The following is a 12,733-nucleotide window of genomic DNA, read 5'->3' on the forward strand; positions in this document are numbered from 1 at the left end:
CCCGTCCCCAGGTGCCCCCGGGGTGCCGCCCCTCCTCTCCCCGTCTCCAGCGCCCGTTGCCCGCTCGCCTCCCCTCGCCCGGACCCTCGCCCTTGCAGCCCGGCGAGGGATGCTCGGGGGCAAGGGGGGTCGCTGAGAGGGGCACGGCCGGGGCGGGGGCGGCGGCGGGGGCGGTGCGGTGCGGTGCGGGCGGCGCCGCCCGGCACATATAAGCGCGGCGCGGCGCGGTGGGGCCCCGGCGCCGGTGCTGCTGCCGGTACCGTCCTTCGCCGCCGGCTTCCTCCGGGCTGCCCGTCCATCTATCCACCCTCCGTCCGTCCTTTCCCCTCTCCATCCCCGCCCGCTTTGTTTTTCTCGCCGTCCGCGGGCTCGGGCCCCCCACGCCGCTGCCACCCTGAAGTTTCTGGCGGTGCTGCTGGCGGCGGGCATGCTGGCTTTCCTGGGGGCCATCATCTGCATCATCGCCAGCGTCCACCCGGCCGGCACCGCCGCGCCCGCCGCCGCCGCTGACAATGACTCGGCCGCCGCCGCCCTCCTGCCCGCCGCCGACAAGGGGCTGGGAGCGCTGCACGGCCCCGCCGAGGCTCTGGCCAGCGCCGGGCCGCGCCTGCCGGGGGGGCCGCCGCTCTTCAGCCGCTTCGTCTGCACCCCGCTGAGCACCGAGTGCCCCGCCACCGGCACCGGCCCCGCCGCCGGCACCGGCGCCGGCCCCGAGGAGCTGCTGGCGCTGCGGAGCGCGGCGGCCCAGCTGCGCCGCACGGCGCTGGAGCAGAAGGAGCGAATCCGCATGGACCAGGAGACCATCCGGGAGCTCACCGGCAAGCTCAGCCGCTGCGAGGGCGGCCTGCGGAGCCCTCCCGCCGCCGCCGCCGCGCCCCCCGCCGCTGCCGGGCTCCGCGCCGCCCCGCGCCCCGGCACCATGGGCCACCCCCCCGACGAGCCGCCCGCCGTGCGGGAGCTGGAGGAGGCTGTCCGCACCCTCCAGGACCGCATCGACCGGATAGAGGTGCGAGAGATGCTCCCGCGGGGTTGGGAGGGATGCTCCCAGGGGAAGATGCTCCTGGGGATTTGGGAGGGATGCTCCCAGGGGAAGATGCTCCTGGGGCCACGCTCCCACACGTGCCATTCTCCAGGCACGCAGCCACACACATCCCGAACCAGCTCGTCACCCTCACGAGGCTTCAGGAAGGTTGTCCTTGCCCCGCTCTTCCCTGAGGTTTCTATTCAGTGGCAAGGGGCTTGCCCTCAGCCCACGTCTCTTCCCTCTGTGCCGGGTAGTCCCAGGGGGCCAGGGTTGCCCTGCTTTCCCCCCGCCATCTGTACCCAGGTAGGGCACCTTGCTTGCCCCATAGCAGCTGCCAAGGACTCCTCCAGAACAGGTTGGCAGCTCAGGGCCAGACCCTGCCCTTTAGCAGAAAGGTAAATCCCATCCGATGCCATCGCAGTTACAAATGGGACTTGTCACAAAGTGGAGCGCAGTGCCGCTCACTGCGAGCCCAGAACCTCTTCCCCACATAGTCCATAGGAGCTGGAGAGAGAAGGGCGCAGCTGCAGTCACTCGCTGTGCCCATCCCTGCAGCGTTGGGCTGTTGGCATTTAGGATTCAGACCCCTGGTCCCCCCACTCTGTAGTGGCTGTGTGACGTGTGCCCGGCAGGCTCAGCCCTGGCCCGGCCACAAGCCAGTGGCACTTAAAGCTCTACCGTGACATCTGTCATGAGGCACATCATGGACTGCATAAGAGTGTTGATTTATTTGAGCTCAGCAGACCCCTGAGGTCTACCGGGTATCAGAGCCACCTGCAGGAAGCCTCCTGTGAGTCCTCAACCTTCTCATCCTCCTGTTCAGATCCCTGTTGCCCTCTCCAGTCCTCCCTGGACCGTGGAGCTGGGAGTGAGGCAGCACCCCGTGGGGTCCGTCTCCTCAGCTTTGCCCTTCTGCCTCTCTCACTACAGCCACACGGACACAGCAGCAGCAGGCAATGGGTGAGGAAATTTGGAGCCACTAAGGTCACAGGCTGAAAAATGAGGCTAGGAGAGATGGTTATTGTAATGGATGGAGATATGAACAGGCATAGAAAGACAGTGAAAGACAAGTAAACACACGCACACAAGATGGAAAAGAGCTGGAGACTAGAGGAAACACCTGTGAGCCAGGGTAATTCACACACAGGCACAGGAAGAAACACAGTCACACCAGGTATGTGCAAGGAGAGGGGGCTGTGCAGCCTGTCTGAGCGTGTTGCCCAGAGCCAAATGCAGCCAAAGAGGGGGACAGAGCCACCCTGTAAACTCCCCTGCAACCTCTAAAAAATTATCTCCCAAGAGTGGGATAGCACAGCAGGTGTGCTTACCCAGAAACAAAGGGGAGAAAAGTCCCTGCACACATATAACTGTGTGTTTCTGAGGACCAGACATGATGGGATGATACCCAGCACATCAGTTTGTATCTTGGGGACCATCAGACCTTTAGCTGTTCTCCAGCCATCCTCCCCCCCTTCTCCAAGGGGAAGCACCATCTGTGAGCTGCCTTGGTCCCTGTCCTGGGGTTCCTGATGATGGCAGGAGGGTCAGGGTGGAGGAGGGTGAGGCTCACAAGGGTCGGAGCAGGCTCTTCTTTCCCAGTGAAGCTGAAGCAATGCTGGGATGAGGTTCATGCATGCACTGATGAAGAAGCCAAGTGGCATGTAGCCAAAAATGTTCTTTTTTTGTGCCGCCAGGAGCCTGAGGGTCCTGAGCACACTTTGCAGGGGAGACACAGCACCCTGTGGTTCGGCAAGCCCTGCCAGATGAGGAAACAGGGCAGCGTGTCACAGATGGGCTGGACCTCGGATGCCCTGGCTCCTGCCTGGTATAACGTGCCACCTGTGCACATCACACCCCTGGGAGGGATGGCCACAGCCCAGCCAGCCGAGCCCTGGGGTCACACCTCAACCATCCAGAGATGGTTGCCTGTGCCTTTCCTCCCTAAATTGTTTCCCCCTGCCCAGGAGCAGACACCTAAAACTTCATGGTGTGGTACCTGCACCCCTCTGTCCTGCATGGCTCCAGCTGTCAGCCTGGAGAGCCTTCCTGGGGTACCCCATGACATGGGAGGCACCTCCAGCCCCCACCAGCTATCCTGGATTGTGGTGGTGATCATCCCAAAAGGTGACCTGGAGGGGGACAGTCCCAGGGTGGCTCCCAGTTGCCAGAGGCTCTGTGAAACCCCTCGGGAAGGGGAGGAAATGCTGCGAAGTCTGTGGTGGCTTAATCTCAGGAAAGGGATGACACAAAATGCCATGTGCTGCCCTGGGAAGGCTGCATCCCAAGGCATCTCCAGGCAGGCTTGCCAGCAGGGATTACTGCTGGAGGCTTTGGAGTTGGGACTGAGAGGAGGGGGCAGGTATAAGATTGCTGATCTAATCCGGTCACTCTCAGCCCCATCTGTAAGGCATAACAAGATTTATTCATGCACTGAAAAACCTATTAAGACGTTTGTTTCTTAATTTTGTCAGCATGGCAGGAGGATTTCCTAGGGGAGGATGCAGGGAGGCACTCCAGAGTCTCACTCTTTGCCCCCTGCCATTTCAGCAGGGACAGGCTTGCACTGTCACAACAGGGGAACTTCTTCCCTCACCTCTTCCCAACCCACCACAAGGTATCCTCATGCACAGCAGCCTAGTTAGGCTTTTTTTGTCTTGGTTTTGAGGGTCCCTTCCATCTCTCAGCACTTGCTCGTGTCTGTACACTTGAGTGCATCTTGAAATACAGAGCCAGGGGGCCCAGATGGTCCTTTTTCATGCTTCTAGTTATTGCCGCAAATGGAAACGGAGTACGGAGGGAATCACCTTGGCTTCCTGGGCTGTGCCGAGATGCAGATACCCCCTTTCTCCTCATCATCCCTTGCAGGAAAGTGGAGCAGGAGAGGGGACAGCCTGGTGGGCTCTGTGGAGGACCTGGCAGACCTGTAACAGTCTGTTTGCTCCTCAGCCAGCATGCGGCTGTGCCAGTGTGGCTGATGACCTGGCTGCTGGCAGGAAACCCTTGGCTATGAGAAGGGAATGGTAGTGACCTAGCTGCCTCCCTTCTGCCTCCATCTCCAGCAGTGTGGGGATGGAAATCCCCAAATTCTGATAGTCCCATGCCCTGAGCAAGGTTTTAGCAGGGCAGGTTCACTGGTGAGCTCTTCCCTTGTTAGGAGGAAGGAGAGGCTGATGCATCCCTACTTGTCTTCTACCCCATGCACTCCTTTTTAGGGTTTAATGACCCCCAAGGATTTGCCTTGGTCCAAAAAGGTGGCAGGGTCCGATAAACAGTGGTGCAGCAAGTGTGCCATCCTGCAGCAGTGAGCATCCCAGGGTGGCAGCCACAGAGGAGTTTTGTGCAGGCTGGAAGAATTCCTGGGCCCAAGGAACAGAATGGGGCTGCTGCGTGCGCGCACCCAGCTGAGCATCACCATCCCTGGGGTGGTCTGAGACATCATCCTGTGGTCCTGCCTGCCCTGTCCCAGCAGCTAAGGTGGGCACTTGTGTGCTGGCGGCCTAGGGGGAGCAGCAGATTTGCCAGTGCATTAGTAAATGAGGCTCTGATCTCCTTACGTAAATCAAAGTGAATTGCCGACTGAGGGCTACGACCCCAGCAAGCACACACCAACGTGGCTAACAAGGCCCCCTGCCCCCGCCTCCCCCTCCCCAGCCCCCGGCAGCCGCTGACATTTATCGTGATTAATAATACCTGGCATCTTTCAATCTTTTTTGCCCGTTCTAGTGGCCAAAAAGCATCGAACGAGCCTCCCCCGCACCCGCTGCCCACTCCCCTGCTGCCTGCGCAGCAGCAGATGGGGAGCCGGGTGCCTGCCGAACAGCCGGGGAGAAGGCGCTTCCCCCCTCTCCTACCCTCAAAGGTTACTGGTAAATAACAGCTGCACATCTACCATTAATAATTTTACAAATAATTTGGTTTGAGAGAAAGATGCTTGAGCGGCAGCTCGGAGATGAGGTGGGTGGCTAGGAGATGCAGACCATCTTTGCATCAGGGGGTCACCCGGCACATCCCAATTGCATGGGGTAGAATGGTCCAGTCTCTTGTCCAGCCATGGTCTGGCTGTGGGGATGGTGTCTGCTAGGATGGCCCTGAAACTCTGCCAGATGAGGCTACTGGCTACATTCCTTTCCAGAAGTAATAGGTGGTCAACAATGGTTCAGTCGGCTGTGTGGAGCTGTCTGTCCATGCACTGGCTGCCAGGCTGGAGGGGCCAGCAAAAGCTGGAGAGAGGGCTGGAAGGGGAAAAACTCAGGAAGAGAGAAGAAATTGAGCAAAAAGAGAGAGATAGCATGTGTGTGCACAGAGGGGAGCATCAAGAGGAGATGCTCCAAAGCCAGATAAATGAAAAAGCCATAGGGAGAAAAGTTATAGAGGGAAGAAAATAGCAGCAGGGAGAAAAGCAGGAGGAAGAGAGAGGTAAAAAAAGCACTCAGTCCCTACTGAATAATGTAGGGCAGGCTATCGGGGGCTAGTGAGAGTGACAAAAGCTCCCAGCCTTTTCTTTTTTCGTCATTAACAGATGGAGCCGTGCATGCAGCAGGGACGTAGGCTCCAAACCCGCAGCTCGAGCAGTCAATGCGTGCGGCAGACAGGAGCGTGCCAGCCTCCGCCGTAGCCGGGCAGCCCAAAAGGATGAGGAAAGCTCTTGGAGCCCATGGGATGCAGACACTGAGGCAAAGGCAACCCCATCCCACCTGTGCCAACCCAGCCGGCTCTGCTTGGGTACAAATGCGGGCGTCTACCAGTGGGAACTGTCCCTGCCAGGAGATGAGAATTAACCATTCCACTCACCTTTCCTTCCCTCCTGCCAGCCCTCCCCTGCCTTTCATCCAGCCTCACCAGCAGATCCCCAAGTCTTCTGCAAAAAAAGAAAAAAAAAAAAAGAGGTTAAAGACCTAAAGCCCCATCCCTTTCTGGTTTACAGACACCAAAGGTAGGATGCCCTTTGCTGGGCACCTTTCCCTTCCCAGAGAGGTTCTGCTCTCTGCAAGAGCATCCTTAGTGCTGCTGGAGCAAGCTGGCAGCAAGAGCTGGCATTTGGTCAGGGCTGACAGATGTCCCCTGCACAACCTCTCTTCCCTCGCTGGGATTTGTTTCTCTGGATTGGTTTTCCTCACAGAACCTGTGGGTTTGCCCCAACAGACCCTGCTGGCACCTCTTGCAGACCCTGGGACATCACAGCCTCCCTTTTATTTGTAGCCTGAGTACGTTGCTGCCCAGTGCAGGTACATTTGTGCTCGCACCAACACCGTGCTCTTGCTTTTCCTCCCCCTGCGGTTCCCATCCGCCAAGGCTGCATCCTGCCCAGCCAAACCTGGCTTTTCTCCATCCTCCCTCTTGCCTCAGTTGTTCATGATGGATAGCAAAGATTGAGGGTGAAATGGGCATGCGTCCCCTCTTCAGCTTTGTGTGCATTATCAAGTCCTGTCCAGTCTGGAAAAGCAGGATGTTGGGAAGAAGAAAAAGCTAGAAGCCATAACCACAGATGAGCGTGCTGACCTCCTCCAGGCCAGTTCTGAGACCACAGGGAGGCTGTTCATATCAACAGGAATGGCATGTTTCACCCCCCATGTCTCACCAGCGTAAGCCAAGCAGATATCCAGGATATCCATGGATATCCAAGCAGCCACAGCAGCTCCAGCACCTTTGTCAAGGTCTGGAAATACAGAATACATTTCTGAACCCATGGCAGAGAGACTAATGTCCCAAGGACATGGGGAAAGGAGAGGGCTACTATTTACAGAGAAACCCCAGGAGCATGGCAAAGGGTCACTTTCTCCGTTCCAGCCTGATTTTCTTCCAGCGGGGCTGGAATCTTCTGGTAAGGTGGGATCTGGGGTCTTTGCAGAGCGCAGCAGCAGCTGGCAGCATATTCACCAAATGCCATGTTAGAATTGCCATGGGAAGAGTTTTGGTCTGGGCATTAACCCTGATGAGACAAGACACGCTTGATGTCCCCAGGTGATGGGTCAAGTCTTGAGAACCAGACACACACAACAGCCTGGCCATTGGTCCCACTTCTCCACGGCATCCCCAAGGCCTGGGAGAGGCTGGCTTACAGAGAGCTACCTGCCCAGCCGGGCGCACGTGCACGCCCCCCTGCATGCCGGCTGAGCTGAGCTAAGAGGATTACAGACCCATTAAGTGATGTTAACGTGCTCGACATAGGTAAGCAGCCTCACCAGCAGCAGGGGTGGAAGCTCCAAGATCCTTCCCTCATCATGGGAGGCTGCTTGCAGGAGCAGAGCCAAGGGATGACCCAAATATCCCATCCTTGCTCTTTCTCTGAAGTGGCAGAAAGTCATTAAGAGCAGCCAAGCTTCATTTTGCAGTAATGAGCTCAATGGGGTCTCTGAGAGGGGAGCTACAAAGTCAGCTGGAGGCTCTTGGAGAAGACCCCAGTGCGGATATGGAACTGTCATCTCAGTACTCCCTGTAGTGCTGCAGGCTGGGTATGTCCTTATTTAACCTCTTACAGTGACACCTCCCTGAATTTTCTCTTTTCTCCCTCCTTTCCCCTCTGTTGTGGCTGCCGCCAAGTGCAGCAGGAGCTGCCAGCCCGCACCAATAGCTCAGCACCCACTGCCCCGGCACTTGCTCGCGATGCCCTGCACACCAAGATGGAGCAGTTGGAAGAACAGCTCCTCTCCAAGATCCTGACCCTGCAGAAGGAGCGCCAGGCTGCGAGCACTGACCGCAGCCAGCAGCAGCACAACATCGAGAAGGAGCTGAACTCCCTCCAGAACCGGGTGACAGAGCTGGAGCACGGTGAGTCCTGTCCAAAGGGGATGGAGGTGGGACAAGGGGGTCCCTAGCCAAAGGTGCATCACCAGGAGAACCCCAGGACAGGTCACCCTCTACAGGTGCTGACCTTTCTCTTTCCTTCCCATTCTTGGCATGCAGGACCGCTGGGTTACAGCCCTCCTGATGCCTTCAAGGTGACCATCCCGGTGCAGAACAACTACATGTACGCCCGCATGAAGAAGAGCCTGCCGGAGCTCTACGCCTTCACCATCTGCATGTGGCTGAAGTCCAAGGCCCTGGCAGGGCTCGGCACCCCTTTCTCCTACTCTGTCCCAAGCCAAGCCAATGAGATTGTGCTGCTGGAGTGGGGCACTAACCCCCTGGAGCTGCTCATCAATGACAAGGTCAGCTCAGTCACAGGAGGGAAGTCTCTGCCCTCGTGTTCCCTGTTTCAACCCGCACTGGTGTGGGGGAGCTGGGAGGAAGGAGCCCAGGCTTATGGGGAGAGGGAGGAGGGTGGGGCGGATGGCTCACTGGGGTGGGTTTTGAGAGGGAGAAGGAGCACAATGGGATGTCTGTAGATTTTGGATTGTCACCACCATGGGGATGCACCACTTGTTTTGCGAGGAGCTGGGGAGACACCAAGGTCCCCCAGCAGTCCCACTGAGCCCTGGGCTCTTGCTCTTCCCTGGAAGGTTGCCCAGCTGCCGCTGAGCCTGAAGGACAAGGCCTGGCACCACATCTGCGTGGCATGGACCACCCGGGATGGCAAGTGGTCGGCATACCAGGATGGTGAGCAGCGGGGTGCCGGCGAGAACCTGGCCTCCTGGCATTCCATCAAGCCCCAGGGCGTCATCATCCTGGGCCAGGAGCAGGTACGTACCAGCTCAACACCAAGAGCTGCCAGTTAGCATTGCTCTGCTGGGAAGCTGGCTGGGGGAAAAGCTCCCAAATAGGGCAAGGGCAGAGGGTGGTGTGGGCACGAGCACTCAACGTAGCATGTTCGCTCTCCTGCCTGCTCATCTGACCTCTAGCCTGGCCACGTGCACTCATTGTCTCCTCTTCCCTCTCCCTATTCCTCTGGGCTCCACTTGCTCCCTGCCTTGTCTTCTTTCATCTCCTCCACACATCCATCCCCTCCCCTCCTTGCCACGAAGCATCAAGCTTTGCTTCTCTCCAAACTTCTCCCTCTCCCTCTTGCCCTGTTTGCCCACTTTGGTGCATGTTCCTCCTCTTCTGCTCATCCGTGTCCGATCACTTCTCCTGCTCTTTCCCAGGACACTCTGGGGGGCCGCTTTGATGCCACACAGGCTTTCGTGGGGGAGCTGGCGCAGTTCAGCGTGTGGGACCACATGCTGGCACCAGTGGAGATCCTGGGCTTGGCCAACTGCACCTCTCACCTCCAAGGGAATGTGATTCAGTGGGACGACCAGGCGGTGGAGGTCTTTGGAGGTGCCAGCAAGGCGGGCTTTGCTGCCTGTGAGGAAGGGAGGAAGGCATGAGTGGCGCCGAGCCCTCTCCCCAGCACCAAGGAGCCCAGTGGCAGCCCCAAAGCAGGGAGCCCCTTTCTCCCCTCCCAGACCAGTAAGCCTTGCCAGGGCGATGCTTGAGCCCCCACACTGGTGTCCCAGGGGGGAGAGGGGACCTGGAAGCTTCCCTGTTGCCCCTGTGCTGGTGGTATGGCTTGTCCCCACCCCTGGCACAAACCTGCTCCTGGGTCTCATCTTGCCCTGCTTCTGTTTGGGTGGACCTTGCTGTACCTGCAGGTGTCCCTGGTACAGCGAGGGTCCTCACCTTGTCAGCCCCAACAGGGAGTGGGAAGGAGAACTCTGTCTATCCCGAGTGCAGTCAAGCCTCAGTGGGATGCCAGGGTGCAGGCACCCCCTGAATACACCCCCTATCCTTATTTATTTATAGCAACCCCACTGTCTGATTTTATGAACCCTCATTCCAGGATCTCCCCTCCAGTCCCATGCCTTCTTCTGCTGCCCTGGTTTTTCAAGCATCACCCCAGGGAAGCTGAGGGGGAATGGCATGGAGCAGTGGGGCAGTACTCACCCTTCTGCACCCCTTCCCCTGCCTCTGCTGCCTGTTCGGGCAGGGCTGCCCCAGGGGAGCCAGGCTTTTGGGGCAGTGGGAAGAGAGCACTCCCCACCCCGTTCCAGCTGGGCGGTCAGTCAGCCACCAAGGGGATGGGGGAAACGAGGCGAAGCATGTCCCCCAGCGCTGGCCGAGGGGGAAGGAGTGCAGCACTGCCATCAAAGGGAGTGAAAGCAAGAAAAAAGGAGATGGAGGATGGTGGTGGTCAGAGGAGCCCTGCCACCCATCCCTCAGTCTTTTGGTTACTGGATCAGGTTGCTGCCCTTGGTTCCACCCAGGTCCCTTCCTTTAGCTGCTCCTGGCCAGGAACAGGGCTGCCACTGGCCTTGGAACTGGGAGGGTGATGGGGCGGGCTGGTGTTTTCCCTGTGGAGTGCCTGAGAATATTCTGTTTCCATGCCGCGTGGTCACCGACATTTCGATACGTGCGTGTGTGTGTGCCCATGTGTGTGTGTCTGGGGTGGGGTGGGAGGGTTATTTTGGGGCTCTCATGGTTGCTCAGTGCTGTGTCCAGCTTCCAGTGCTCCCCCCTACCCCAAGTCCCACTTTGTGCTTTGGGAGACAGCCGCCCCTGCCCCTGGGGGAGGTGAAGCTGGCAGAAGGGACAGCCCTGTCACTCAGCATCCCCACGCAGGGTCTCTGCCAGCGCTGGGGTGGCTCAGCCTGCTGGGGGGGATGTGGCAGGGATGGGGTGCAGCCTTTGTGCCAAGTGGGAACACTGTGACCTTTGTGCACCCTGACGAGCTGCCCCTCTTCCTCGCTCGCTCGCGCGCTTTCTCTAATGCACGTTCGTGACAGGGGCCCCGACGCGCACCCGTGGTGGGACATTTCTTTTGTAAAGCTGGTCGTGAACAATAAACGTGATGTTTTCTGTTCGAGCCTCCCAAGGGGTGCGAGGTTGCTACGGGGACAGAGGGGACTGACCAGCCCAAGCCAAGGTGTCCCTCCCTGGGATCCTTAGGAGTTGCATCCCTGAAGGGAGATGGCCGGGCCCATTGCTGGCATTACAGAAATATAATCGCAAGGGTGTGGTATCATTGCCCCAGAGGGGCAGGAGATGGTGTCACAGAGCAGAGCAGCATGGGGTACAGGCTACTGCTGGTGTGGGAGGAGGGTTGGGGGAAGCACCTCTCCACAGAGGAGGAACCCACATCCTGACAACAGGAAGCAGAACAGTGAGAAATCATGGTCTCTAGGTCAGACCGTGGTGTCAAGGAGCTCATGTCAAGTATAAATCTAATTAAGTACTGGTAATGAGTTTCTGACCTAGCTAGGCACAAGATGGTTCAGGCACAGCTCTTGGAGGTCCTGTTGTAGAGCAGCTTGTGACTAGGTCTGAATGGTGCTTTTGCCCCTCAGTGGGTCCTGCCCCTCCTAGGAAAAGCATAACCTCACCTTTATTCTGGGAAGAAAGAGCACAAAGCCAGAGGACTCGTTTTTCCCTAAGGCCCCGAGCCAGAATTGACCCCACCAGCTCCCACTTTGGGACGGTATTTAATGCCATAAAATAAAGTCTGGTGCTCTCACCCTCACCACATCTCCACAAAGTTGAGGGTTTGTTTTGAAGAAAAAGCGTGTACTTCAGCTGGAGCATAGGCTCAAGGGCTTTGCTGAGCTGGAGGCTCATCCCCACATCACTAATAGGAGGGGGTTCAACAGGTGACAGACATCTGCTTGTGCTCCCAAATAACAGCAGCATAATTAGGAAGGGCAATACTTTTTAGAGGAGAAAATGTCAAAAAACGTTGCCAGGGTCACAAACTTAGAAGGTGAAATGGAGGGGAATGGTCTGGAAAACCTTCCTGTTAAAACTGTAGAAGCCCTGCCATAGGGTTGTTGGGGCTGCCAGCCAAGGCAGGAGAGATGCACGAGGACAAAAAGGGGTGGAAACAGCCTGGCCACTGATGTAGGCTATTGGCATAAATCTTGGCTCCTCCGGAGCCCGGAAACCCAGCCCAGGCTGAAACTGTGTGTAAACACCCTTCAGAAAAGCAGAAAAAAGGGGACACCAGGAGGTGCTTGAGCAGGGCCTTCCGTGCTGCCCTCTTTGTCCCTGCCAAGTGACGCTGGCATGATCCCAACCCCAGCCATGTACCTGGGAACGTGTGGATCTGTCACTTTTGTAACAGGAGAAATGGGGAGCCCGTCAGCACAGCTTCTGCAGGGAGACCTGCTCTCCCACAGAGGTTCACAGCCAGTTGGGCAGACCAGGGGGCACACAGGAAAACGTGATAGAATTTTCCCAGAGCTTTTAAAACCTTCCAGCAAATGCCTCTGCATAAGGCTCTTCAGGAAACAAAGGCATTATGGAGAGATTAGAAACTGGTTGGGAAACACAAAATCAAGCAGGAATAAATATTTGATTTCCATCCTGCCCTGGCTCTCTGCAGGAAGCAACGTCTGCTTCTCACCCATCTCTGGAGGAGGAGAGCAAGATGAGACCATTTCTTTTCAATAGGCTGAGCCTTGCAAGAGCAGCAAACCTGCAACAGGGCTTAAAAGGTAGAGGAGATGACAAATCAATGGTGTTGCTGGCTGGAAGAAGTCATTACAATGACTTACACATATTGCTTGCTTCTAAATTAACTGGGAGCACTCAGGAGAAGCCCCACATCTCTCTAAGGGCAGCTGGCTTGAAAACAATGCGTCGCACTCAGAAGAGATGAGGAACAACAAAATCACCCCTTGGGGGGCTAGGTAAAGAGGGGAATTTTTAACAACAGCGCGAAGAAGGTTTTGTGGTTGTGGTAAGTGCTTCAGCTTGGTTGCTGTGTTGTGTCTGGATATCCAGAATATGGGCGAAGAAGGTGGAGGGGACCCAAGAGGTGGGCAATGCCGAGGCCAGGGCACCGTTGGGCTGTGGCAG

The 12,733-nt window shown here is 57.4% G+C and overlaps 1 protein-coding gene across 1 annotated transcript; it reads left to right on the plus strand.

Moving 5' to 3' along the window:
- Positions 1 to 235: 235 nt before the first annotated feature.
- NPTXR (neuronal pentraxin receptor) lies at positions 236 to 10,745 on the plus strand. Its single transcript, XM_050323477.1, has 5 exons — positions 236 to 1,006; positions 7,570 to 7,792; positions 7,928 to 8,172; positions 8,464 to 8,643; positions 9,046 to 10,745. Exons 1-5 carry the CDS (start codon positions 428 to 430, stop codon positions 9,268 to 9,270), a joined length of 1,452 nt encoding a protein of 483 aa, XP_050179434.1. The 5' UTR covers positions 236 to 427; the 3' UTR covers positions 9,271 to 10,745.
- Positions 10,746 to 12,733: the final 1,988 nt, after the last annotated feature.

The sequence above is a fragment of the Myiozetetes cayanensis genome, unplaced genomic scaffold, assembly GCF_022539395.1.
Source record: "Myiozetetes cayanensis isolate MyiCay16 unplaced genomic scaffold, myiCay2020 scf3, whole genome shotgun sequence".
In the NCBI taxonomy this organism is placed as follows: domain Eukaryota; kingdom Metazoa; phylum Chordata; class Aves; order Passeriformes; family Tyrannidae; genus Myiozetetes; species Myiozetetes cayanensis.

Coding starts and splice junctions, on each gene's coding strand:
- NPTXR (XM_050323477.1), top strand. CDS start 428: ATGCTGGCTTTCCTGGGGGCCATCATCTGCATCATCGCCAGCGTCCAC. Junction 7,793..7,927: donor GGTGACAGAGCTGGAGCACG/GTGAGTCCTGTC, acceptor CTTGGCATGCAG/GACCGCTGGGTTACAGCCCT. Junction 8,644..9,045: donor TCATCCTGGGCCAGGAGCAG/GTACGTACCAGC, acceptor GCTCTTTCCCAG/GACACTCTGGGGGGCCGCTT.